Source organism: Esox lucius, chromosome 3 (assembly GCF_011004845.1).
Source record: "Esox lucius isolate fEsoLuc1 chromosome 3, fEsoLuc1.pri, whole genome shotgun sequence".
In the NCBI taxonomy this organism is placed as follows: Eukaryota; Metazoa; Chordata; class Actinopteri; order Esociformes; family Esocidae; genus Esox; species Esox lucius.
Window position 1 is genome coordinate 13,115,678 of NC_047571.1, and position 22,820 is coordinate 13,138,497.

The window sequence follows — 22,820 nt, forward strand, 5'->3', positions numbered from 1 at the left end:
GTTACATAATTAGGTGGTGGTACATAATGCACTATTAGGACGGAATGCCAACCACCAATAAACCTGATCGAAAAAGATCAAGATAATTGAGTGGAGAGGTGATCCAAGGACAGATCTAAGATTATGTTGTTGAGCACTCAGAGTCTAGCCACTTACAGCACTGCGGGTAGTTTGGAGTGATACCGTTACATTAAAAAGAAAGTCACTTAATAAAATAGATCAATCTTCATGGCCATGGAACCATGGGACCATGAACACAATCTCAATACACGTTTTAAGTGAATAGGTAATAGTTTGATAACAAACATAAAGCTTTTAAAAGGATTTCGGCAACTCATTGGTTTTTCCTGTTATCCCAAGGCCTCGGCCAATAATGGATCAGAGGTTGCTGGAGAGAAGGACTAAATCCAGTAATTATTTTTGTTTGACAATTAACAGAGTATTTGTATATTTGCTGATGGATCTAAGGACCCTAACACAAGTGCAACCTTTACAATATCACAAATATCAACAGCCTATTTATCTATTAACACAGTGGAGTGACTGGGTATACTGGATGTGGAGGAGGTGAGGCCAGACACGGTAGTCATGCTCGTATTCCTGGGCAGGGCTGGGGAGCTGTCTCTGGTTCACACTCCAATCCAGTTGGTGGCGGTAAAGCATCTTTCAAGATGGTAACCAACCGAAATAACAAAGCCAACAGAAGTAGGAGGAACTAAAGAAAACAGCGTTTTGCATCTAGTCGGAAGAATGTATCTAACGCAATTGGACCAGGGAACATGAAGTCAAGTTAACTTCGGATATTGTATTTTCGACTTTTCTTACATTTCGTTCACGTCAGTTTCTTAAATGTCATTTCTGTTCAGCCTACGTGTTTGACTGTACTTTTAGTGTGTAGTGTCGTTTTTTCTACATTTGTTGATGTAGCTTTATGACATGTCCTTGACTATTGGAATTAACAGTTTCCAACCTCGAGCTCTTCATTCATTAATGTAGCGAGTCATGACAGATCACAATCTACTAGAAACGGAGGCAATTCAATGTAACAGTAATGCTAAAGACAGCGTTTTCAAAAAACGTTTAGGACTGATCGCAACTGGGATTGTCGGGGGGTCACTTGTTGCCCTCTACGCTGTTGCAGGACCATTTGTAGCACCTGCTTTGAGAAAGGTGTGCTTACCCTATGTCCCCGCTACCTCAGCACAGGTGGAAAACGTCCTGAAAGTCCTACAGGCGAGATCTGGATCCCTCGTGGATATCGGAAGTGGAGATGGAAGAATAGTAAGTAAACCGGCAGTTTGATGAGGACTATCCGTGGTCTAAATACATTTGTGGTCGTTTTTTGATTGTGAAGATCATCATCCTTGTTTACAATTAAAGGTGTAGCCTCTGTGAATTCAGTTAGCAAGAGCTGTGCTTTTGACAGAAAATGAGTTAATATAGTTGCATATATAAAACAGTAAATGGGAATACATACAAACATACATAACCAGTCAAAAGTTTGGACACCTACTCATTAAAAGGTATTTATGTATTGTTACTTTAAACTATGCAGTTAATTGAATACATACATACGTACATAACCAGTCAAAAGTTTGGACACCTACTCATTAAAAAGTATTTCTTTATTGTCATTTGAACTGTGCAATAACACATTGAATCATGTAGTAACCAAAAAAGTGTTAAACCGAAAATAATACATTCCATGTAGATTCTTCAAGTAGCCACCCTTTGCCTTGACAGCTTTGCACAATCTTTGCATTCTCTCAACCATCTTCATGAGTTAGTCACCTGGAATGCATTTCAATTAACAGGTGTGACTGTCAAAACAATACTATGGATTGATAAATCTTGGATTGAGTGAGAAACACAGGAAGTGTGTGTGTGTGTGTGTGTGTGTGTGTGTGGTTCCCACCGTGAAGGAGGAGGAGGTGTGATGCTGGGTTGCTTGTGACATGTCTGATTTTTGTAACCCCAGTTCACTGGGCACAACATCCGAATATGCTACCCGCGCTTTTAAGCACTATTAACAATCCAATAACTACCATTTTGAAATGTCGTCCGGCACACCTCCCAGGTTTCTGTTTTCTTTCTCCAACCCCCAACCTCCCCCTTTCACATTTTTTTCCTGAAAATAATCGGTCCACTCAAAACTTTAATAGAAAACATGCTTGCAACTTTTTATTTTTTTTATCATGCATACTACTTTTTGACTTCCTTGCATTTAGAATTCAAGGCACACTCAACCATTATGGCAACCACAGCATTCTGCTGAAACGTGCCAGCCCATCTGGTTTGTGCCAAGTGGGACTATCATTTGTTTTTCAACAGGACGATGACTCAAAACGTACCTCCAGGCTGTGCAAGGGCTATTTGACCAAGAAGGAAATTGATTGTGACTTGGAAGAATGAAAAATATAAATCTTGATTAGTTTAATACTTTTTGGTCACTGCATGATTCCATATGTTTTGTTTCATAGTTTTAATGTCTTCACTATTATTCTGCAATGTGGAAAATGGTAAAAAAATAAAATAGGCTAAAGAAAGCACCCCTGAAAGCTGTTTGGTTTACATAGTGTAGAAATATGATAGTCATTGCTATTACTGGTACTTTGATTTAACAATGCATTTAATTTCTGCAGGTTATAGCAGCTGCAAAAAAAGGTTTTCAAGCTGTTGGATTTGAGTTAAATCCGTGGTTGGTGTGGTACTCCCGTTACCGAGCTTGGAGGGAGGGAGTTCACCATTCTACTTCCTTCCAAATATCTGATTTATGGAAGGTTAGTCAGTCCATTGGAGAACGAACTTTATTGTAGAAAAATGAGTATGTAGGCACCTAATACCCAATACATGGAGTACACATCTTGTTGATGTATTTGCTCTCCATTTATGCCCTGGTTCTCCTTTCAGGTCAGTTTTGCTCAATATTCAAATGTTGTCATATTTGGAGTACCTCAGATGGTGAGCTTTTAACTTTGGTGTCAGTCTTGACAAAGATATTTTTGAATATGCCAGCATGCATTCATAGCACAACATCCGCGATCTGACTCTTGATACGATGTGTGATTATACAACTTCACAGATGGATCAGTTGGAGGAGAAACTGCAGACAGAACTACAGGGCACAGCTAAAGTGGTGGCTTGTCGCTTCCCTTTTCCCACCTGGGCACCAGATGGCACAGCTGGAGAAGGAATAGACACTGTGTGGGTATATGATGCAAGATCATTTAAAGCAGAAAGAGAGGCACAGTAGGGACTTATCAAGACTTCACAAATGCCAACAAAGTCACTGGTACCACTAGCATGTCACAGACCAATAATTTGTTTGATGCCACCGCCCCCACTTTAAATCCAGCCATATCTGTGCATACATTCCATTCTATTTCCTGTCTGCTGTAGCATTCTGTCTAATTGTGAGCCTGATGAAGCTTGACACAGGTGTGAAACAGACAGGTGTTTGCGATGCATAAGACACGGCATGGAATACATTTTGGGTATTGACAACCACAACCAATAACAGCCAGCACAAGACATGGTTCATGCAGGTTGCATTATGCCGAAACAGATTGTACTTTGACATTGACTATCTCATGTACATTTTTTTGTGTAATAGGTCTACCCTAAAACAGATGTATTTTTTGTGATAATGCTTTATCTGGTACCCTGTGAGACTTTGTTATTGTTCCAGAATGTTATCAAATAAAATTTGGAATAGACATTATTATGTGTATTCTATAACAGTATTTTCTATGTACCTTTATTTAAAATAATTATAAGTTTATGAAAACATTCTTGGATTTTTTATTTCACATTTTTCACATTTTATTTCACATGTGGAATTAAACTCTTCTTCAACACTATTCTTGGACGTTTGTTTTTGGAATAAAAATATTAATGTGCGCAGTTTACTTTTTTAGCGTAACTCAACATAGTAAGTATAAGTTGTTGTGTACCGCTGTAGTTAGCCAGCGTCATGCAGCAGTAGGGCCATGAAGTGTGCAAAATGAAATGAGTAGCTACATACTTATACCCCTACGGGAATTAGAAGAGGCATGTTATTGTAAACCATGCTGTCTGAATAGAACACATTTTCGAGATGTTTCTTGTAGTTTGCTAGTTAGGTTTTGTCACTAGCCAGGAGTGTTTTTTTCTGTTATGTGTTTACTGTGAAAGAGGACAGTTTGCGTCAGCTTTCAAGATGGACACCGCCGAGGAAGGTACAGTCAGTAGATTACATTGCAACCTTGTCAACCCATCTTGTTACAAACAATTACACAATGAATTAACCCTGTTATTATTGCACATTTGATTGAGCGTCAGTTTAATAGCATATCGACTACAGTAGTCCTGTAACGTGTGTCTGTCAAAGTTGCAACTTGGGTAAAGATCTCGCTTGTTTAGCCAGCTAACGACGTAAGCTACCTAGCTAGCTAAATCCACTAAACCAGTACTAAAAATCATTCAGCAGTGTGATATTTTAAGTATCTATGAGCTATCCATTAAACCTCGTGGTTAGTTAACGTAGCGCTTTTTTTTGCCAACCCATCCGGATGTCACTAAATTGATTAGTAACAGTTAAAGCATGACATGCTGAATTTAGTGTTAATCAAATACCCCAAACCATTCTCTGGTGAGAGTCTGAGACTATTGAAAGGTTTGATAGGTTGTTTAATTATATGCAACTTGCACATTATGGTTTCTAATAACAACTGTATCTGCATAAATCAGTATATTTGTATATGTTTTTCTGAAATAGTAGAACGCTGGAGTGTTTAGATGAACCATAGGGGAGTAGCTGAATTTGTCCAATAACATTACGGTAGTTTGAAACTACCTGGTCTGTGTGATTGTCTGATTCACGTCCTTGTCTTCTGCAGCGGACATATGCCGGGTCTGCCGGTCTGAAGGAACCCCGGAAAAGCCATTATATCACCCCTGTGTGTGCACAGGAAGTATAAAATTCATCCACCAAGAATGGTATGTGGTGTTGATTAGTTAGCATTCCCAAATACTGTGGCCTGCCTTTAGAGGCAGATTTGCCATGGAATTTGAATGTCAGTCAGTTCTCTTGCTGTAGTCAGTATTTTGCTGTGCAAAAAGGTCCATATTGGCTGCTGGTATGGCTTGCTAGCATGATGACAACTTATTTTTTTGTGTAACAGATAAGACAATTGAACAATTTGGACTACAACACAATTTCTTAACTTTGGTTGGCGGTACATTTTGCCAAACAGCCTATAATATGCCAAACTAGCCGTCCACAGTTTGCCAAAGCTTTGTTTCATATGAAAGTGAAAATAAATTACAATAATAATGACATGATTAGAGCATAGTTGTGTATTATTACTGAAAAGGTGTGATGAAAGCCGGAGTGTGACAAGTTTCCATGAAAATGTTTAATGTGACCGGCCTAAAAATAGGTTTTGATAATATATCACTTGCCAGACTAGTTCTAATTGGAAGGTTTGACTTTACACATTGTCATTGTATCTTTTGTTTTATTGAACATTTGACACTGCGCTAATATTATCCATCTGTGTGTTTCACAGCTTGGTACAATGGCTCAAACACAGCAGGAAAGAATACTGCGAATTATGCAAGCACAGATTTGCTTTCACGCCAAGTAAGTAATTAAAATGTATTTATTCTATGTGTCTGCAGACCTAAACTATTTAACATATAATGGGGTATTTCAGTTTTCAGCACGTTAGACCTTATTTTTCACTTACTTTTAGTGTTGAAGCATGATCCAGACAGTTGATTTGGTCATTGTTACATTTAGATTTATTTGGCTGTGTAGTTGATTGCACGAGACGTATAATGCAGTGGCCAAACTCAATAAATGTAAAGCTTCTAAATTAAGTAAAGAATCATCTTGTCTTAGAGATATACAAAGGCATGCCTGTCCAAAAACATGCTGTTATTTCCACTATAACAATCACAGAAGACATGCCAACTCTTTTTCAGTGAAGGTTAAAACACTGAATGTACCACAGCTCTAGTAGCTTGTCTGTCTTATTCAAATGCACAACTAGTGAGGCTTGTAGAAAAAATAAATCTTTAAGGCAACCATGCCAAATTGAATGTGCAAGGTGGCATGTGCAACTGAAATGCAGGGATAGCATTAGTGAGTTTTCCAAGGTAGACACGTACCTGTAACAACTAAAAACTACCTATCAGACTTTTGCAAGGCAGTGTCAGAGTCCAGTAGTACAAAGGGAGTAGTGCAACAAGGTCCCTGAGAGGTGGGGGGGTATGTTAGTGATGGGCCACAGAGTTCAGCAGGTTTACAGTAAATGGAAAGAAACTGTTCCTGAGCCTGCTGGTGTGGGACTTGTTGTAAAGGTGGCATCCTATGACAGTTATGTGTTGAAAATCACTGATCTTTTCAGTATGGTCTATTCTACTGCCAATGTTTGTCTGTGGAGATTGCATGGCTGTGTGCTCGAATTTCATCACCTGTCAGCCATGGTTGTGTCTGGAATAGACAAATCCACTATTCTGAACAGGTGTTCCACATACTTTTGGCAACTTAGTGTGAAATTTTTTTTACTGGAGTCTCTTGGCAATCTGTATTCACTTAGGGAGAGCTTTGGAGCAGAATTAGCATATTTTTCTTGTCAGATGGTTAATATCTTCTGTTTTTGACAGTTTCCATTTGTGCTACTCTGATAATTAGACTATCCGAAGGATTATCATGGAGCCAATAAGAGGATGTCATCCAGTGTGATCCAGTACAAACCTTAGTTAGATCTGTTTGGACCCAATTAGGATCAGTAAAGGAATGCAGGCATTTGAGGGCGTGTGAATGAAGTGTTTTCATCCTGTCTTTCCTCTGTCTGTTTCCAGTCTATTCTCCAGACATGCCTTCCCGGCTGCCTGTCCAGGACATTTTTGCGGGGCTGGTGACCAGTGTAGGCACAGCTATTAGATACTGGTTTCACTACACACTAGTGGCCTTTGCTTGGTTGGGAGTGGTTCCTCTCACAGCATGTAAGTACCTATGTCCTGGTACAGTCTGGTGATCATATTGACTTTGCTATACTTCTTGTAAATGTCATTGGGTTGTTGACTGACTGTCTTCTACCCACAGGTCGCATCTACAAGTGTCTGTTTACCGGCTCTGTGAGTTCCCTCCTCACCCTGCCATTAGATATGCTTTCTACGTAAGTTCTCAGAACCTCTGAGACATTACCGCTCAGTGTTTTTCAGTCGTACTCAGATTCCAATCCGACTCACGTTCCGACCGTTGTCTCGTCCGCAGGGAGAACCTGCTGGCCGACTGCTTGCAGGGCTGTTTTGTTGTGACGTGTACGCTCTGTGCCTTCATCAGTCTGGTTTGGCTGCGGGAGCAGATAGTGCACGGCGGCGCCCCCCAGTGGCTCGATCAGCAGCAACAGCCCCAACATGCCCCAGCAGCACAGCATCAGGAGGTAACGAGAAAACCCCCCGCAGAGTAGAGGCATCGTTGTCTCCTTCATTGTGATCCTGTCTCCCTATAAGTGCAAACTCCCATTGGTGGGTTATATGGCACTTGATACACTCAGGTACTGGAGCTACATTTAGTCAATGTAAACACCTGGCTTGGTGTCCCATGTCTTTCCCCATCAGCAGGACCCTGTTCCTGGGCAGGAGTTGGGCGAGGACCAGGTCGCCGCTGAGCCCCAGGCAAATGACGCTGCAGTAGGGGATGACGTCCCCGACATCCAGGTGGACCCTGCTGAGGAGATGGAGCTGGAGGATGAAGACGAGGCTGGTGCTGAAGATGTGGCTGATGCCAACAATGGAGCGCAAGGTGAGAGTCAACGTCAGAACGGTTCAGGGTGCGGCTAAATGAATCCACTCCAGTTCGGTAGAATCAACCTCAGAACGGTCCTTCCAAACCTATCTTATTGAGGAAACGTATTGATACATAACCAGCTGAAATACTTACCTGCAAATGTCACTTGGGAATTAGTCGTTAGTGTGTGTTTCAAATCCAGTCTTGGGCAACAAAATGACTTGGCACACTGATCTCATAGTTGGGTGGTAGAAGGCCTAAACCTTATGGCTCAGCTGATGAGCAGACGAAATGGACATGTTTAGAATTGGCACAGTTTCATTGAGTGAGGTACTGCTTTGGTCTTGTTGTAGATGACATGAATTGGAATGCCCTGGAATGGGATAGGGCGGCCGAAGAGTTAACATGGGAGAGGGTGAGTCTTCCTTCAAGTCCACAGACTCTTTTATTACCCAGAGAAGTTTTATGTGAAATGGAATATTTCTCTTTTTATTTGTTTACAGATGCTCGGTCTTGATGGTTCCTTGGTGTTCCTGGTAAGTAGTTAATTAGTCAATAGGAAAAAGGGCATTTTAATTAATCTGTTTGAGGAAATGGCACACCCTTTAGAGGTTCTTATCAGTTATTTGTATATCTGTATTCTCTTCTTCAGGAGCATGTCTTCTGGGTGGTCTCACTTAACACACTCTTCATACTGGTGTTCGGTACGTGTCATTAGACTTAGTTAAGAGAATGTGCATTTCGTAAACAATATAAGATAGATATTCTAACACAACTTCTTTTCAGCTTTTTGTCCGTATCACATTGGTCATTTCACAGTCGTGGGACTTGGCTTTGAAGACAATGTAAGTATCAGCCTAATGTAACTGGAGAAAGGCTTTTCTTTCACATGTGTACTATGTGAGATTATATTCAACATCTATATTAAGTTTGACTCGCTACATAGAGCACACAGGGTGTCCATGGGTCCTTAAAAAGTCTTACATTTATTTATCTATAGGAAAGGCCTTAAAGTCTTACATTCTCTTGTCTTTTTAATAGTCTTTATAGTCTTTAAAATGTATTTAACTTATAATAGCATTGTTATGAGGTGATGCACAAAATGTGTGGTTTGTGAATATATATGATCTCTGATGGGCCGCAGAGGAACCATGATTTCAGTCAGAATGTTAGATGTCAGCAAGACACATGACGGTTGGCTGCTTTTCTCCCAGCACCGTTGTTCATGTGGTAGATGGCTAGCTGCTACCAAGCTGTTTAACCTCCTGTAGGTACCATGGGAACGTGCAAATTCAAACTGAAGTTGTTGGACAACAGCAACTTTGCTTGGTGGTTAAAATCTGTTGAAGGGAAAGAAAACAAAGCCCACTGTTTTTTGCAACAAGTCTTTCAAACTTGGCGCTATGGTAATTAAATCTGTGGGATTCCATATGAAGTGTGAGAAACACCAAAACACTGCGAAAAGCCTCCAACAAACGCCCAGCATTTCTCAGTTCTGTTTGGTCGTATTACAGACGACAGCCAGTAACGTTATGGTTAACAGTAGGCCTACTGCTCTAACAGGGGTGGGTACTTCAGTCGAATTGGAGTCCTTACATATTTCTTGCATGGGGTGTTGTTGTGAAATTGGTCTTAAATTGAATTTTAAGTGGCATTAAAGTCTTAATTTTAACTTGTTGAATCCTGCAGATACCCTGAACACAGCTCAGTTGCTTAGCTGTTTGAGAAAAAAGCAACTGATGTCATTTTGTGTTGCAGGTGAGATCCTCCCACTTTGAAGGCCTGGTCACCACCATCGTGGGCTACATTCTCCTGGCCATGACATTAATACTGTGCCATGTATCCTCTGGGGACCCTTTCAGAAGCTATAGTCTAGTTGGAGTCATACCGTAGACATTGTATATTTCATGTATGTATGTCTTCCTTAATAAAAGGGCTTCCAGGGCTTGGCAGCGTTGGTTCGATTTCAGAGATCCAGACGTCTTTTAGGAGTTTGCTACATTGTTGTGAAGGTACTGAACCTTCATTTGGACAATTCATTTTCCCTTGATTGGGTATTCACACTCACTGGTGTGCGATTACTTTGTGATTAGAGACTCAGTAGTTTCTATAAACACACACAACCATGCACTTTCCCAATCAGAGATTTAGCCTAGTCCTGAACAAAAAAGAAAAATCAAGATTGTTGCAAAATCTCTGTAGACTGTTGTCGCGAACACAGGTCAAGCATAGTCCTGGACTAAATGTCCATTGAGCTGGATTTTATTTATTTTTTGCCTGGGGTTAATCTGTGTTGTGAAACCAGCCCCATAGGTGTTTAGTCCTGGACTGGTCTTAATCTTTGTCTGGGAAACTGGCCCATCCTGTTCATCGTCCGTATGTTGTCAACTGCCAGGATCACTTATTCAACTAATTAGCCTTATGTTGCAATTGAAATGCTCAGTAGTTCTAATACATATGATGTTATCTGATTAACCAGGTGTCCCTTCTGGTCGTCGTGGAGATTGGTGTATTCCCTCTCATCTGTGGCTGGTGGCTCGACATCTGCTCACTGGTAAACCAATCATGTTGTTCTGCCCAAGGTATTCATCCAAACAAGATGTTAATTGATACATTACTAAACTCACCCTGTGTTACAAAGAGAACCGCTCTCTGTGCTTGCAGGAGATGTTCGATGCGTCTTTAAAGGACAGAGAGCTGAGTTTTGAGTCCGCTCCGGGAACCACCATGTTCCTCCACTGGCTGGTGGGGATGGTTTATGTCTTCTACTTCGCCTCCTTCATCCTCCTACTGAGAGAGGTCATGCGCCAGTCTTTCTCATGCCCGGCAGAGCGGTCGCTCGACGTGTCAAACGCCTACTCATTTCCACAGCGAACGCCAAGTGGTGGACGTTGTCGATTTCCTCGGGTGTCCTAACACGTCCGATCCGTGTCTCATGTTCACTCCAGGTGCTGAGGCCCGGCGTTTTATGGTTCCTCAGAAACCTGAACGATCCCGATTTCAATCCCGTTCAAGAAATGATTCACCTGCCCATATACAGACATCTGCGCAGATTCATTTTATCAGTGGTGAGTTGGGACTCCCCTTCCTTCCTGTGTAGTGGGCATGGTTACCAAATGAAGTTGCAGTTGTGTAGGAAGACCAGACTCCCAAAGGGGGCCATGCGGTACAATAACCCTGGGTTCTTGTTGTCCTCTCTAGGTAGTGTTTGGCTCCATAGTCTTACTGATGCTGTGGCTTCCCGTTAGGATGATCAAACTCCTCCTCCCAGCCTTCCTCCCCTATAATGTCATGCTCTACAGGTAAGTGCCTAATCAGAAGGACATTTCTATGGCTCTCTGTTTGAAATGCACAAGGATGACATAGTGGAGTGAATAAGATGCTACACTTGCGGTGTTCAAAATAGATCTATTTAATAAAAATGTTTATCAGTCGGTGCCGCCCCCTCCCAGCCACAGCCCCAAGTGACTTGTCGACATTATGCTCTGTACTTTACATATGTTCTGATGGTCCCTCAGAGACCTTAATGGTCCACGCTAAAACAGAGGTTTGCACACTTCCAAGTAAGTTTTGTCTGTTTCACTGGAAGTGTGCCAAGGCAATGATGAGCTGTATGTGTTCAGTTTGGATATTACCCACCAGTACTGTCCACATTTGTCCATGGAAGTTCTGTATTATTTAAACCAGACTCTGGTATCAACTCTTGGAGAGGTGTGATATTTCCCTCCCGTACCATCTGGCTGACTTGATTTATGTTTGGGAGTTGCCAGGTGCTATTAGCTAAAGGCTTTCCTCCTTGCAGAAAACAAGGGAAAGTTCCCTATCGGGTACAGAGGAAGGCTGCTCTGGATAGATAACCCTTAGAAAGTTTCTTTGCCACTTGACACAAGAATCCCAGTAACGTGTTATTTACTTTTCTGTGGAGTTTACAATGGCACTTTTATGGAATCCCTGCGTGCTTCAAGAGCAAACAATAAACTATCAACATGTCATGACAGGTCAGCAAACTGCTAGCAACTCTCTTGAATGTTGCATTATAGTCTAGTAGAGAGGATCGGACCATGGCTTGAGCAGAAGAGGATGGTCAGAGCATGTTATATGAAGGTCTGCTAATATCCTGTTCAGAGCAAATCTGGGAAACATACAGAACTTCAAGCTGCTGGACTTGTCCATTCTGCGTGGCCTCCTCTTGGGTGATGCCTCGGCAGCACTGGGTGTCAAAATCACGCAGTTCTGTAACACACAGTAAAAGCCTGTTGTCTTAATTACAAGTTCCAGTCCTCAAGACTGCTGTATTCTCCTGTTCTTCCCTTGCTTCTGGTCACTCCTAAACTTCACATCATCAGGAAGCGAAAGCTGGTACATTGTCCTGTTATAATTTGGACCGGCAAACCATGTTTAGGGCTCATTAGGAAGAGCTTTTTGCATTGTAATATTGTATGAAAATCTCCATAATACATCTGCAGTAATAGAGGAATGATGGTTTTTCACATTTACTCATCAGAAATGTTTTGGGTGCATGGAAAAGCGCATCCTAAAATGTAGAATTTCTATTGGTCAACAGAAGGTGCACCCGCCTCTTTTGGCCAATGGAAAAGCGACACCCTACCTCTCTTCCTTCGGCGTCACTAAGATGCTCCGTTATCTCTCCATGAGCCGTGGCAGGAAGCAAGATGCCTCCGCCATTTTCTTGTTCCTAAAATAACACAGTTAGCTCAGTTTCTGTTCAAATGAGGAATAAAGCACCGAAAAGTGTAAGGCATGGTTATTCAACTCTTACCTTACAAGGTCTGGAGCCTTCTGGTTTTTTGTTCTACCTCATCGCTAATGTCACCCACCTGTACTCCCAGGTCCACATCATTCCTTGATATGAGGCTATGAATAAAAAAATCTAGTGTACCTGGCCTTGAGATCCAGAGATTCGTTTTTGATGGAAGGACTCATTGTGCCATGTATATAAGGTTTTGGGCATTTTAAGATGTCCAGAAATATCATTTTTAAAGCTTTTGTTTAGTAATTCTTTAGTAACTGACTGGAAATAAAAATTATGCGCCGCTGCTGCAATCTAGCCAACGCCCGTTGCTTGGGAGCAAAGTAGGGAAATGCTAAATATTTTTGTTTGCTCAAAAATATCAAATCTAATTATTCAGCTCACTGTATAATCAGTAAAAAAAATTCTAATGCACAGGACCTCTGGTTTTACGCTGCTACTAAGGTGCCATGGCAACTATAAAACTCATCGATGACTGAAAGTTGTCGGCTGCTAGCAATGTTATGAAACTGTCCCGGCCCATTGCATTACCGTTGGCTGCATAAATGAATGCCTCACTGTGACATCAATGAGAAAGGCCCCTTCAATAATGAACGCGATGGTGTCCTTCAGTAACCGGCAGGAGCCTCTCGCGTGGTCCGTTACGAGTGGTGACCACACCTCTGTGTTGACTGTGTCCGTCTCCCTAGCGACGCCCCGGTCAGTGAGCTGTCTCTGGAGCTGCTCCTGCTGCAGGTGGTTCTGCCGGCCCTGCTGGAACAGGGTCACACGCGCCAGTGGCTCAAAGGCCTTGTCCGGGCCTGGACCGTCAGCGCCGGTTACCTGCTGTGAGTGAACCGCACCGTACCATGTCCCGACTCCCCGTCCTGTCAAACCACTCTACCGATAAAATCCAACTGCTACGATAGGACCGGTGCCGTGTTTGGCTGTTCTGCGTCGACGAAGCTAGAGTTGTGCGCCTGTAAGGCTGTCACGCGGACCTGTCGTCTCGGGAGCACTAGCTGTCTTTAGCCCCCAGCGGTAACCAGGCGGTCTGTGTCACAGGGACCTCCACTCCTACCTGCTGGGCGACCAGGAAGGGGAGGACAACGATGCGGACCAGCAGGCCAACAACCAGCCGGGCAGGAACGACAACGCCATCCCCCAGGGCCTGCACGCAGCCCACCAGGCCGTCCTTCAGCAGGGAGGGCCGGTGGGCTTCCAGCCCTACCGCCGGCCCATGAAGTTCAGCTTCAGGGTCAGCCAGGCTTTTCACTCTGTCCCGTTAACTTCCTGCTGCGGTGTCACAGGTTAACGTTGTGTGTCCTAACGGCTGTCCTTGTCTCCCAGATAGTGCTGCTGATCCTGTTCATGTGTGTGACGCTGATGGTGGCCAGTCTGCTGTGTCTCACGTTGCCAGGTCAGTTGAATGCAGATTTTTACTGAGCCACATGTTTGTATGCCCTGGGTTGCGGGTTCGATACCCACGGACAGCCGGTTGGGAAAACATAAATGCTCACTAGTGCAAGCCACTCGGGATACGTGTCAGCCGAACCATTGAAATGCGGTCCGCACACCATGCGGTCCGTCACATTTTACTCGCCCTATTAATCGCCTCTCTCTCCTGTGTGACCCCCCCCCCCCCCTCCCTAGTATTCACGGGCCGGTACCTGATGTCCTTCTGGACAGGGAGCGCCAAGATCCACGAGCTGTACACGGCGGCGTGTGGCCTGTACGTGTGCTGGCTGTCAATCCGGGCTGTGACAGTGCTGCCGGGCTGGATGCCCCGGGGCCGCGGGGTGGTTCTACTCAAGGTCCAGGAGTGGGCCCTCATGGTAATGCTCTGTGACACGGTAATGACACGCAGCCCCCGCACGTCTCACGTCCCAACCCCTCCCCCCCTCGTCTTCCTCCTGCCAGCCACATTTCAAGGAGCGTGGGATTTTTATTTCTTGACCAAAATGCATTTTTAGATGGCAAAAGGGGAAAAAAAGCTATTCACCTGTGTACTCTCACTCAGTATGTAAAATATATGAAAGGACACTTTCCCCTAAAAACAACGTATTGCGCTTAGGCTTTTTCATGACGCCGTGTTTTGTTTGTAGCGGCTCGTCTCTGAAAGCTTGTAACTAGGTCATATCCTTTGTACAGGCTCTAAGTTGGTCTGATGCTGCTGTCTCCAGTGTGTTGAGAGGTCTGTGTTTTCTGTGCCTTTGTATGTACTCTAGATCTTGAAGACGGTGGTTGTGGCTGTCCTGCTGGCTGGAGCCATCCCTCTGCTGCTGGGCCTGCTGTTTGAGCTGGTCATAGTAGCTCCTCTCAGGGTTCCACTGGACCAAACTCCCCTCTTCTATCCCTGGCAGGTACTGAGGAGCGCCGGGTTTGTCGTGTTGTGTTACAGCCTGACACTACATCGATATTGGCATTGTAAGAGTTCATACTGCATGTAAACTGTTTTTTGAGTTCGGTCAGAGAGTCGACCACGGGGCAACCGCGGCCAACACCGGTGTTTGAGGCACCTGCTCATGTTGGGATTGTTTGTTGCAGGACTGGGCTCTCGGGGTGCTCCACGCCAAAATCATCGCAGCCATTACTCTGATGGGTCCCCAGTGGTGGCTGAAAACAGTTATTGAGCAGGTCGCTCCCCCAAGACTGCCTTTCACTAAAATTATTATTACCACCTTGGTTTTGATTACTCCAGAGACACATAGTATGTTGCCAGTAATGAGGATGGGCATAGTTTACAGATTAATCAGATGTTCTGTGTTTGTTAGTATTCAATTACGTTACTGAAAAGCTTAAGTCTAAGTACAACTGACTTTCCATCTAACATTGTTACCTATAGGGAAATTCCATTTATTTTGTTAAGAAAGCTAATATATAATAGAAATAAATAGTCTGCCAGTCATGATAGAGATAATACTCACCCTGCTGGACTTTCCCAGATTTTATTGTGATAAATGAAATCTACAAAATGTTCTAAATTAATTTCATATACAAAATTATTGATTGCTTAAGTATTCACCCCCTTTAGTAAATATTTGTTAGAGGCAAGTTTGGCAGTGATTACAGATTGGCCTATTTAGATTGGTCTCTACCAGCTTTGCACATCTGGATACATGATTTTGTCCAATCATCTTTGCAAAATTGCTCTAGTCCTGTCAAGTTGGATAAGAACTTTTGGTGAGCAGTAATTTTCAACTTTTTCCACAAACTTTCCAGGCTCTGTCACAGAAGCATCGCTACAGCAAGATACTGCCCCCACCACACTTCACAGTAGGGAAGGTGTTCTCAGGATGTTGTGCTGTGTTAGGCTTAGCGTTGAGGCCTAAAACCTCTATTTTGGTCACATCAGACCATAGAATCTTCTTCCACTTGGTGTCAATCTCACATGTGGCAAACTCTAGATTTGATGTGATATTTCAACGATGGCTTTATTTTTGTCCATCTCCCATGAAGGCTGCTTTTGGGAAAGCTCCTGGGCTATTGTTGCGGTATGCGCAGTTTCTCCCAGGTTAGCGGCAGAAGACTGAGGGCCTCCGTGTACAGTTGTGCCATATTTTATTTAACATTTCTTAAAATGTGTGGTGCTGGGGATATTCAGTGCTTTAATTTGTTTTAAATCCTAATCTGATTGGTGCTTTTGAAGATACTTATTACGGATTTCCTTTGAATGTTCCTTTGTCTTCATGATGTAGTTTTTGTTAGGAATTGTAATAATCAACTTTGGGATCTTCCAGCAGAGACTGGTCTATTTAACCTGAAATCACATGTGAAATAGGTGGACTTCATTAAACTAATCACATGACTTCTAACGACAGTTTGTTGTACCACAGCTCATTCATGAGTGTCATAACAAAGGGGATGAATTCTTATGCAATCAATTATTTCCCGTTTAATATTTGTAATTAATTTGGAACAGATTCAGTTCAATTAAATTAGCTGATTTTATTTCAGATCCGTGGTAAAACGTCCACTAGGGAGAAGTAAAACAGATTGGAAATCCATTTTGGTTTCAAAGTCCAAGGGGTTGAATACTTTACTATACACCGTATCTCTTAAATGTTGAATAGGTATTGGCTTCATTTGGACTTCCTCATGCTGTTTCCTTTACCAGGTCTACGCTAACGGAATTCGCAACATTGATCTCCATTTCATCATCCGTAAGCTGGCAGCCCCAGTCCTCTGTGTTCTGCTGGTGTCTCTCTGTGGACCCTATGTCATCTCAGCTGGCATCGTCCCCATCGTAGGTCAGTACTCCCCGGGTACATCTTTTTGTATTCAAGTGTGCGAGAGATTCAACATTGTTAGTGAGGGAAGTAAGGAAATGTACATAAGGTCTTCTGATTGCTTTCTCTGCAGGAGTTACCATGGAGATGCAGATTTTGGTGCAGAGGAGAATCTACCCCTTCCTGCTCATGGTTGTCATGCTGCTGGGAATCCTCTCCTTTCAAATCCGTCAATTCAAGCGCCTTTACGAACACATTAAGAATGACAAGTGAGTACTGTTTTGTTTCCGCCCACCCAGGTATTACTTACACTTACTGCCAACACTGACCTGACAGAAGTGTTTCTGAATGTGTCTGTGTGATCGTAATGTCTCCATTATGACAGTGGAGCACGGTGGCTGACAGTGCAGCTTCTAAAACGCCTTCCCCAATCCTCTGAGGACATAGTTGTAGACATAATGATGTGCATTTTCCTCTCTATAGCCACACTAGTCTTTGGGATCACACTGTTGCTCTCTGAAAGTGTATTTTTCTTCTCCCTCAGGTACCTGGTTGGACAGAGGTTGGTGAACTATGAACGCAGCGTGGCAGGCAGAAGCACAGCTACACGCAGCAGTTCTTCCCATGAGTAGGAGCCTTTAACACCTGACCTGAGAACAGCTTTTATGTGTGTGGCCTCTCCTACGCCTCCACCGTTCCGACACGTCTCCACTGGCTCCTTACAGTCAAGGCTCAGGCGATAGCCTCTCGCTGTGCCCTCCTAACTTCCTGCTCATAGGCTCAGCCGGAAAAGTATTGTTTTACCAATGCGTTAACGTATGAAAACCCGCCAAGTTGGATTCGAAGAAGGATACGTAATCTTTGTGCATCGTGACAAAAAGGCATATTTTGTTAATTTATTAAATCTAGATGTCACTGTACTGTGGGTTCCTGTTGTTGAATCTGGATTGACTAGTGTGGTATGTGTGCTGTTCGTCAAGGATGCAGTCCTTGGATACCACTCTTCTGCCCAGCACAATGGCAAACTATTGGAACACACGACTGAGGGTCCAGGAATGAGGACCGTGAGACAAGGATGAAGATCTTTAGAATCAGTTTTTGCTGTTTTTATTTATTTAGATTTTCCTTTTTAGGGGTTTAGTATTAAGGTGTGGGTAAGAAAGGAGATTACAGTTCCCATTGGAATGTCCTATTTACTCTTTCAGCTACCGGACTCATCGCCAGGGACGTTTTGTTTAGAATTCATGCATTTCAGTTCAGTGCCTGACTGAATGGCCAAAAGGGAGCAAATGAGTGTCAGGCTTCCCTGAAATAGCTTTATATTTGCTCAATTGTGTCCTGTCTCAGGCTGGGCTTATTATTCTGTTTCCCAGCGAGCCAGATTTGGATAATGTAGCTTGGATGTTTGATCTCATTTCAGAGAACATTACATGGCAGAGTATCTGCTTTTTAGTTAGGCATTTGGTATTAGGAAGTTACAAGATTGTAACTGTGTGCTAATTAAATTTGTATAGTTTCTACTCGAGATTTCTTGCTACACTTGTTGTACAGAGTATCATGTGATGTTACTTATGCACGATATCAGTCTTTGCACTTTCAAAATCTTTAACATAGTGATGTCATTCATAAAATGTTTTAGTGAAATCGTGTCAGTATTTCAATGTGGTGGCGATGACACTACATTTAAATATTATTTTCTTCATGAGTTTTAGGTCAGGGTTGACTGTTTGTTTTTGTGGTAAGGAGATTCTAAGTTCGTAAATAAAGAATTTCTATGCTTATGGATTGTTTACAAAGGCAAACATTTTCTTTTTCAATGTGTACATTTTGTTGTCAGTGGCAGGTTTATGATTCATTTTCTCATTGTTTCAGAGAGATTCTATAAGTGACCTATGATCTTACAAAACTGGATACGATTGTTTACATGCTCTTCATTTTATTCTCAATTTGACGCAAATGTTCTATTTTTATATGTGCATATAGATGTTTAAATCTTGTTGCTGTTTCATCTGCTTCCATGGGTCATGTTGTATTCCTAAGTGATAAAGTGTATATTGGTAATCATAATAAATAGCTTTTTTTCCCTCACCTTAACAAGTTTGTCATTCATCAATCTCAGTCACATTAGACTTATGAAAGACTTCTAAGCAAAAGTGGCGGATGATGAGCCAGTAACTGAGAAGACTGTTTAGCAACTGATGTTTCTAAACCTTTAATCTACTGTAGTGTGTTAAGTTGGAAATAAACCAGAAATGTTTTGCTGTAAAAAAATTTTTTTATGCCATTTCCATTAACAAGTACCAAGTTCAAATGTGGCAAAATTTAGAATCTGAAAATAGTCCCATGTAGCTCATTTGGAAGAGCATGGAGTTTGCAATGCCAGTATTGTGGATTCAGTTCCCGTGGGCAGCCAGTACATGCCAGTAAACGTATGCACTCACTACTGTCTTCTGAATGACTTAAATGTTCATTAAATACATTGTGGGCTGCCTAACTAATATTATTAATAATTGCTAGATTCTAATTCAGACACTTACAGCATAATATTCTGCTAAAACTTATTGAATAATTGGTTTTCTCATGGTCCCTTTCTCCACTGTTCCTCCAGGCCAGCACAGCAATAATCTGCTCCTAGGCTCCTTTAAAGCACACAAAGGGGTATAGTTTGGCTGGATTCCATGTCTGGCAGTGATCAATGTGTAAAAAGCAAAAGGTGAGTCAAAAGATCACAAGTCTGGGTGGAAACGATAACGGTGAAACAGAACAGTACACAGGATGAACCTTATAATGCTGGTGAGCTCTGCAGCTCTCTATGCCAAGTTGCTAATCCAGGCAGTAATCTGGCAGGCACACTTCTATAAAAATCTTGTTAGAGGAATTCTAGGCTGTGACCTTAACCCTGAATACTCTATTTACTTTGGTTGTCCAGAAAGTACTAAATTCTTAACTGAACTAGCAAGATGTGCATTCTGATGGTGTTAATAATACTTTCTCTATATTAAACTCAAGTAAGTTTCTAGGAATGGGACAAAGTCAGGCATATACTTAGAGGAAATATAACTTATACAGTTATGTTATGATTTATTGGACCCCTTGGTACAGATGAGCAAAAAAGGTTGTTGATTATAAGCTTGATCTTACACCCAAAATGAGAGGAAAATGACCTATAACTGAGGTAAAATTGTTAATTGATGTAGTTGTAAGTAAACCCTTGGGAAGTTATCATTTTGTTCACTTATTTGGACATGGATGTATGAGCTAAATTCCAACCCCATTCATTGACAGAGATAACTCAATTTGAGAAATTACATAAAAACTTAAAATGTTACCATTTAAGCAATTAAAAGTATATATTTTCTTAATTGTGTTTATTAGGGATTTGATTGAAAAACAAATTAAGATGGTCATTGTTAAAGGCAGATGTTTGTTTTCATAATCTGGAATATAAAACCAAATTAGAAAGTAATAATTTGAAGGAAAAACACTAATTTGAAGGAACAAAATACTATTTTGATGCCACAAAATAATTTGTTGAGGCCACAGTATACTAATATGAGGGTACAAAATATTTTGAGGCCACAAAATACTATTTAGTTCCTTCAAATTAGTATTTTGAGGCCATCAAATACTATTTTGAGGCCACAGAATAATTATTTTTAGGGAATGAACTATTAACTATTATTTTGAGGGAACACATTTCTATTTTGAGGGGAACGAAATACAGTTTTTAGGTCTCAAAATACTTCAAAACAGATAGATCAATGCCCATCTTCTTGCCATTGTAGATCTCCAGCACAAGTGGTGTCTGTGCAGTTTGCGCGGCATCATCAGGGACACTTCACATCCATGCCACAAACAGTTTGCCCTGCAACCATCAGGCAGGCGGTACAGGTCTCTTCGGTCCCTCACCAGCAGGCTCAGGAATAGCTTCTTCCCATCTACTGTAACCCTGCTGAACTCTGTGACCCAGAGAACTCAGTGAACTCTGTCACCCATCACTAACCATACCCCCCGCCTCCAAGAGACCTTGTTGCAGTACTCCCATTGTACCACTCTGACACTGCCTTGTAAAGTCTGATAACAAACGTTTTCAGTTGTTAGAGGTATGTGTCTACCTCGAGAACCTCAATGCTGCTATCCCTGCATTTCAGTTGCACATGCACCTTGCAATTTCAATTTGCCTCTTTGCACATTTAACACTGCCATCATGCTTGCATTTTTACAGTTGTTACATAAGCATGTCTACCTCAGGGACCAAATTGCTGCTATCTCTGCATTCCGGTTGCACATGCTACCTTACTCCTTCAATTTGCCTCGACTGCATCTAGAAAGCCATTTAGAATTGCCATCTGTACCCGCACAACTATTATCCCACTTGTAACATATACTATCCTTAATACTTTTTCTGCCTTCCTATTTGCCTTAATTGTACATTTAGTATTGCCATTTGTACTGCATTTACCATCACTGCACATCTATAAATTCCACTTGTAATACACATATACTTAATACTTGTAAATACTCCATTTTCACATGACCTGTTTCCCTTCTATCCATGAAAATTTTAAATACCAAAATGAGTGTGATGTCAGTTTGGCATGAGCTGTATTCATCTGATTTGCAATATTTTGGTTACCTCTGGGGCGCGATAGCCAGGTTTATAGCCCATGTCCAAAAATTCATAACCCGGCATTCCAGGCTTAAACCCAACTGCCCCCCCCTGCTTCCATAACCATGCCACTGTAGGCATGTAACAACAGGGTGTTACTGTCATCCAACAGCATCTATCGCTAACCTTGAGTCCTAAGTGCTTTACACAGTTGGTAATGTCAAGTTTCAAGTAGATGATGTGCAAGAAATCACCTTCATGAGGCCTATTATCTCTGGGTCTTCGCACCAGGAATACAAATCCAACTGTTTTTACTTCCTGGTTCCTGAATAGGAAGGACAGCACCCCATCATTGACCTATAGTTCCATTGGCCTGAAAAAGTTCCATATGATTAAGCACAACAAGCTGTCTCCATAATTGCACATGTTAATTGGTTCAGGTGACTATACTTAGATTAAAAACTGTTTGCTGTGCTTTCACATGGGATGTTCACTTTTCAGGATCAGTCAGAGAATAAAACCTGGGTGTCAGACTGAATGGCAAAGGATCATAAAGATAGTAACTACCGCACATGCATAATCCCATCTGTAGCTCCAAGACGGAGACAATCTAGAGAAATTAAAAAGTAGTATGTACTCAACATCAAGCAAAAAAATCTGAATTCCTTAATCTGTATTATCTAGAATTTCTTTTTTTCTTCATTCTACTGTTTTGTAACTGCACACTCAAATCCCTATGGGGCCATATGTTAACAAGACAGTTGCAGAAAATATGTTTTAATAGAGAAATGTATTGAAATGTACAGAAGCCCTAAAGCCCTAAACAAAAATGAAATAAATAATTGACTATTGTAATTATCTAGTCTGAACTGGACAAGATAATTGTTATTTTTGTTTAAATTGGATTTTATTTCTTATGTGTTGCCAATTGTGCTTATCAGACCAAACCAAAGGTTATAGAAGGCAATTTCCACACCCATGGCCAAGGGTGTTTCCTTCTATTAGTCTGATTCTTTCCACTCTATCCAGACTGAAGGACCAAAGCTTATCCTTCATTCTTACAGCCCCTCGATGGCCAGGACATCTGTGGCTAGCTGAGATAATTGAACTCCTTTATTACCAGTCCTGGCAGCTGTTGTTAGTTGACTCAAGCGAACAGAGAGATTTTCCAAATGCTGGCTCTTTGGGCCTGGCACGTGAGGATGAATCTTAATGCAACAGGCCTACCGCCCAAAGTCACTGAAAATATTCAGAGTGAAAGGGCCCCCTTCTCACCGATCATGTGTCTCTTTTCCATCCATTCCTTGCTATGCTTTTGCAGGACCTTTTTCTTTTGGGGGAAACACTTTTACACTGAAGGTGTCCCTGGCTGCCATCGTTGATAGGCTTAGACAATAATAAGGTGGTATAATGCACCCTGATTTTATGTTTTATGAGGGCTTTTACCCAATG

General features: G+C 41.9%; 2 protein-coding genes across 6 annotated transcripts; both read left to right on the forward strand.

Moving 5' to 3' along the window:
• Positions 1-737: 737 nt before the first annotated feature.
• atpsckmt (fATP synthase c subunit lysine N-methyltransferase) lies at positions 738-3,860 on the forward strand. 2 transcript variants are annotated; one of them, XM_010894056.3, is made up of 4 exons: positions 739-1,281; positions 2,643-2,780; positions 2,911-2,961; positions 3,083-3,860. In XM_010894056.3, exons 1-4 carry the CDS (start codon positions 1,003-1,005, stop codon positions 3,251-3,253), a joined length of 639 nt encoding a protein of 212 aa, XP_010892358.1. In that variant the 5' UTR covers positions 739-1,002; the 3' UTR covers positions 3,254-3,860. The 2 variants fall into 2 exon arrangements, with proteins under 2 accessions (XP_010892359.1, XP_010892358.1); XM_010894057.3 differs by lacking the exon at positions 2,911-2,961 and having other exon boundaries at positions 738-1,281.
• A 103-nt stretch (positions 3,861-3,963) lies between these two features.
• Positions 3,964-18,853, forward strand: march6 (membrane-associated ring finger (C3HC4) 6). Of its 4 annotated transcripts, none has more exons than XM_010894058.5 (26): positions 3,964-4,217; positions 4,878-4,977; positions 5,550-5,623; positions 6,850-6,993; positions 7,094-7,166; positions 7,265-7,433; positions 7,612-7,795; positions 8,134-8,195; positions 8,284-8,316; positions 8,433-8,484; positions 8,567-8,625; positions 9,539-9,619; positions 9,724-9,792; positions 10,260-10,334; positions 10,445-10,579; positions 10,729-10,848; positions 10,982-11,082; positions 13,241-13,378; positions 13,596-13,788; positions 13,881-13,950; positions 14,184-14,383; positions 14,759-14,893; positions 15,078-15,167; positions 16,648-16,780; positions 16,893-17,028; positions 17,304-18,853. In XM_010894058.5, exons 1-26 carry the CDS (start codon positions 4,199-4,201, stop codon positions 17,389-17,391), a joined length of 2,733 nt encoding a protein of 910 aa, XP_010892360.3. In that variant the 5' UTR covers positions 3,964-4,198; the 3' UTR covers positions 17,392-18,853. The 4 variants fall into 4 exon arrangements, with proteins under 4 accessions (XP_010892360.3, XP_010892362.3, XP_010892361.3 ...); XM_010894060.5 differs by having other exon boundaries at positions 14,184-14,365; XM_010894059.5 differs by having other exon boundaries at positions 7,615-7,795.
• The last annotated feature ends 3,967 nt before the right edge of the window (positions 18,854-22,820 follow it).